Raw genomic sequence first — 5,460 nt, 5'->3', positions numbered from 1 at the left:
ATATATATATATATATATATATATATATATATACTGGGCAATACAAACCTGATAAAATACTGAAACATCCCAATAAAACATAAATACTCGAAGAGAACGATGGGACGCCAATAGAAATGGCAAACCAAAGGCTTCCCACAATGCCAGTGGTTCTTACGCCAAATTTAGAGAGAACAATTCCAGTCATGAAACCTAAGAGCGAAAAAAGAAAAGAATAGTTGTTTAATGATTTATTGGGATTCAGTTTATTAATGGGTTTAAATATTGTTAATGGTATTTTAATTATCAATAAGTAATTAATAATAGATCTAGGTTAGAATATCTAACAAAGTTTTAAATGTTCAATCAACGTAAGTGGTATAAACTGAATCAGATTTACAAATACACGATGGATTCCGTACAGTTTTTGTCTCCTCATTTCCACTCACAAGCATTAGGCCAAATCGAGCTTCTAGATGTATGTACGCATGTATGTGTGTATGTATGTGTGTATGTATGTATGTGTGTATGTATGTATGTATGTATGTATGTATGTATGTACGTGTGTATGTATATATGAATTGATATAGGCGCGCAGGCATGTATGTGTTATAGAGCGGTCTTTTTTCACTGTTGTGTCTGTCTCTGTACGCCGATTGTCGCTCTGACAGATATTGCCGTTTCTCCAAAGTCGTCGATAGGTTGTTTCGATTCGGCACTGTACGACCCCCAGACGTGCTTTGTTATTATCCTTAAAAGTTTGGGTCGTAATAACGTCCACTCACTATCAAAGTATAATTACTATAACAGCACAGCCTACACGTACTCTCGATACTGGCTGACGTCACCTTACTTATCGTGACTAATTCATTTTAGCAACAACATCGTGCCGCATAGGGAGGTAGTACTGTGATGACATTGTAGGACAGCTGCTAATCACATTCGTAATGTATTCCACAGAAACATGACAGCATACACTTGCGGTTGCACAGAAACATGGCATAGCATACACTTGCGGTTGCACCTTGTGATTACAAGAGTGTCACGGTTTTTCATGTTCACCAAGTACTTTGTGGCAATCTCCAGTTCTTAGATTGCAAATGCATAGTCTTTAAAGTGTGATGTGATGCAGTGGTCTTGTATCCAAGAGAGGCTGCGCTTCGTGCCAATTCTACTGTCTTCTTCAAGCTTCCGGGCAACATAACCATGCATAGTCCTTTTTGCATACTGAGTGCTTTCCATGCAAGTCTTCTCTGAGGTATGAGAGCCCAGCTATTTTGGGGACTATATAGGAGATCATCAGGAAGAGAGTGCTTCTTGAGGAGCTCACTACCAACTCATACAATGTTACTCACTTCACTTTTCAGCACTGCATTTATATATTTATCTTTGCTGCTGTTATTTAGTAGGTGCTGCCTGAGTGAAACCATACGGCATTCGAAGGCCGTCTGCACTGATCTCAGGCCTCTACCACCTTCATTTCTTCGTAGGTAGAGCCTGTCAACATGATTGTTTCTGTGAAAGTTCCCAGTTGTTGTCAGGATTTTGCGTGTTTTGATATCTATGGACTGGATTTCCTCTACAGACCAATCAAGTAACCCAAATGTTGGGATTTGCACTGCTACTGCAAATGCATTGTGGGATATTGTTTTGTTGTAAGAGGAGAGTTCCGACTGCCATATTTTCCTAAGTCTGGTGTAACATTCTCGGGTCACTCTATCTTTATTCACAGTGCCTTCATATGATACATTTTCAGCTAAGCCTACGTACTTGTAACATTCTTTGTTTAGAATGTATGTATGGACGTATGTATATGTGCAAATATATGCCTGTATGTATATATATGTGCGTGCGTATATATGTGTATATGTATGTATTTATGTGTGTGTGCATGTATGTGTGTAGGTATATATGTGCACTTGTGCATATGAATGTGTACATGCAGGTACGTATCTATGCTCGCATGGGTGTATATTTCTCTATATGTGCGTATGTACGTGCATATGTATGTATACACATGTGTATTTGCGTATTTATTTATTGCCCACGGGAAGGTGGGGCTAAACATAAACGTATTTTAAGAAGCTCAGCTTGAGCCGTCCTCCAAGTTGTCTGGATGCAACAATTTTGAATGAGTCAAAGTTCTCAATCTGTTTGATGTTTGTCAGTTACTCTCTAAAGTAATTATCCAAAAATGCAAGGAATTCATATAATTGTACATGTTTTGAATATTAAACAAACTGGAAGATGAACAGGTGGGCTATGACTGCTACTAATGATCAAAGCGGGTACATACCGACAATAGGTACTTACTAACAACACCAAATACACTTGGAGGTAAAAATATTATCAAAAGCACAAGATTGTGTAAGTCCGGAAAAACCTTCTTGAATTCTACGAAGTAAATTGGTAGAACAGCGATGAAACCAAATACTAATATGTTGGTAACAAAAACGGAAAAGACTACTAAAGCAGCGACGACGGTCTCTGGCACGGATCGTTTCTTGGTTCTACTGGAAAGAGAAAGAATCAAGTTTTTATTTAGTATAATATGGAAACTGTCAGGGATAGAGTATAGAGTAGCGGGATGAGAGAGGGGTCAGAGTAAAAGCATTTACTTGTGTAGATTATTAGACTGCGGCCATCCTGGGACACCGCCTTGAAGAAGTTTACTCGAACGAGTCGAACCCAGTCGATAAATTTATTGAGCTTGGTACTTTTTCTATCGGTCACTTTTGCTGAACCACTACGTTACGGGCACGTAAACCCATTAACACTGGTTGTCAAGCATTGGTGCTGGAAAAAGAGTTACAGTGACAGGCACACACATGCGTACACACGCACACACATATATGCTGCGCCCTTCTTTCGGTTTCCATTTACCACATTCATTCACAAGGCTTTGGTCGACCCGAGTCTATATTAATTTACACTTGCCCAGTGAACTAAGGTAACACCCCTTATTTTCAAGCACCATCCGGAGTATTCGAGCGGTTCCAAACAGTGCTGTTTTCTGCAAGTGCTCCACCCTTGTTGCAGCCCTTATTTGTTCCATGTACTTCTCAAGATTTTTACTCACTATTCACAGGGCTCCCACAATTATTGGTACTACCACCTTCTTCATCGACCACAACTGCTTAACCTCCCAAGCTAACCTTTTCATATCTATCGACTTTTCTTTCTTCTTTATCGCATACCTTGTTGGCAGCTGGGTATGCTATGTTTATGATTCAGCATCATTGGCTACTTTTCTCAATTAACACTATGTCTGTCTTTCTATTCTCTATCTCATGGTCAAACTGAATCATAAAATCCCATAGGATCTTTGCTTTATCATTTTTGATTACATCGGGTTTATGTTCGTACAAACTTTTTGCTCTGTCAAGTCCATGCTTGTTGCAAAGGGTCCAATGGACAATCCTTGTTATATTGCCATGACGTCTCTTATATACTTTCCATGCCATACGGTTTCACCAGTTTCTTCCCAAATTCTGCACTTATTACTTTCTGATGTGTTGTCTATTCTGTATTTGATGTAATTGGTTCTTAAAGCTAGCTCATGGGCAGCACAGATTAGAGCCTACTTTTCTAGTTTTAAATCACTTTTAGTCATATTTTTTCTATGTCTGTTTCATCTTCAACATCCCTATGAAATTGTCCATGCATTCTTTTATTTATCCACCTATTTTCAGTTTCATTAATTCTCAAGTGCTTGTACAATGCTATACCTTAGTAATCTTTCTATCCTACCCAAGCTTGACTTTCCTTACTTCCAATAATAGTGATTCTGTGGCATTTTTTACATACTATGCTATGTTGTTTTCTTCTGCTCTGATACTGTGTTCACATCCAATCAGTCCACTTCCCCTCTTTTTCTTGGTACATACAGTTTGTCTGTGATACTTTTTTGGGTAGCGTATCTCATGTCTAGTTAGCAACTTCCTTGTCTATCTGTCTAAGCTGTTTAGTTCGTCTACTGTCTATGTTCGTCTACTGCCCCATCTCTAAGGAGTGAAACAGCCCAGATAGCTTCAATTTTATTCCGTCCGTTTAATTTCGACTTAAGGATCCGTCTCAGTCTGCGCAAGTACTCCACCTTAAATTTTCTGTCATTTCTTTCTCCATCAATTTATCCATTTCCCAAATCCCAAAGTACTCATTGCCCGTTTCTTCTATCTGCTTCATAAACTCTCCCAACGGTATTGCTAACCCGTCCATGCACTTGATTTTTCCTCTCTTCAAGACTAACACAACACACGTTTTCAGTCCGAACTCCATTCCTATATCAGCACTGAAGGAATACACCGTACCAATGAGGGAATTGACATGGGATTCATTTTTTCCATAAAGTTTGAGGTCATCGATGAATAACAAATGGTTGACCTTTTGTTGGCGGTTTTTGAATACATACCCAGCCTTTATTATTCTCAGAATAAGTGTTAGTGGTACCATGCATAGTACAACGATCAGTGGGAACAGGCTGTCCCTTTGGAAGATGTTTCTCCTGATTTCTATTGTCCCTAAACTTCTTCTGTATGCTGTCAGTTCCGTCCTCCACTTCACCATACTTTTTCCAAAAACTCGCTCAACATTCCATGCAATACCAAATAAGTTCATACATTCCATAATCCAAGAATGTGGAGTCCTGACACATGAGCAGAAGGGTTGCAAGCGTAAGTGCAGAGGTACCAAGGTTCAACTCCTGGTAGACAAAACTGTACTTAGAGACCGCAAGAGGAGGAAAACTAACTTAACCATGTCATGGATCGGTTATCGTAAGGCGTACGATATGATCCCACATTCTTGGATTATTATTATCATTAACATCATTATTATTATTATTATTATTATTATTATTATTTTACAATATTTTCAAATGTGGAACAAAAATGCATATTGAACCATTCTTCAAGCAACTGCTTTGTACCCCGAGCCCTTTTATTCGGTTTCCATATTACTGAAAGGGATTGCTTGTTACTGCCTTTTAATGCTCTTGGGTTCATTATACGATAAGTTAGCATCGGTTTTTATTTGTATTCAACTTTGGCATTACCACCGAGTAGAAGTGTGAATCTATCCTTGGGTGCTTTATAACCTGGTGTCATCGCCTTTTTTCTTGCCAGAAAAGTTCTGGTTGACACTTTTTTTTTTTTCAAGAATAGGCTAGTTTCGTCGACATTGTGGAATTGACGATAATTCTTCAGTTGTATCTGTGCGCTGATAAATGTTGTTTATCCTTTATGGCCAACCGTACATAAAAAAGTAAAATGACACAAATAAATAAAATTCTTTAAAAAAAAAGCACCTATTGTTTTTCTAATTAAAAAAAAACATTAAAATTTACTTTAATTTGTATATTTCATTTTTAATACAGTGAGATATAAGATGCTATTAAAAAAATCAAGGAAACAGAAAAAGAAAAACAACCCAAAATTCGCAGACTGCTGTTTTACTTTAGGAAAAAGATATAATTATAAAATG

General features: G+C 37.9%; 1 protein-coding gene across 2 annotated transcripts in view; it reads right to left on the bottom strand.

Annotated features, from left to right (window-relative positions):
- The window catches only part of LOC106878690 (uncharacterized), a 39,452-nt gene that overhangs the window by 7,201 nt on the left and 26,791 nt on the right, over positions 1-5,460 (bottom strand). The window contains exons 2-3 of one of the 2 annotated variants that reach the window (XM_052970895.1): positions 2,293-2,492; positions 49-192 (exon numbers count right to left, since the gene is read on the bottom strand). In XM_052970895.1, the coding sequence (XP_052826855.1) occupies positions 49-192; positions 2,293-2,492 (344 nt within the window). The remainder of the gene's footprint in view (positions 1-48; positions 193-2,292; positions 2,493-5,460) is intronic. The other variant, XM_052970896.1, reaches the window with a different exon arrangement.

The sequence above is a fragment of the Octopus bimaculoides genome, chromosome 9 (genome assembly GCF_001194135.2).
Source record: "Octopus bimaculoides isolate UCB-OBI-ISO-001 chromosome 9, ASM119413v2, whole genome shotgun sequence".
NCBI lineage: Eukaryota > Metazoa > Mollusca > Cephalopoda > Octopoda > Octopodidae > Octopus > Octopus bimaculoides.
Note: the sequence above shows the minus strand (reverse complement) of the source record. Positions and strands in the feature narration are given on the sequence as shown.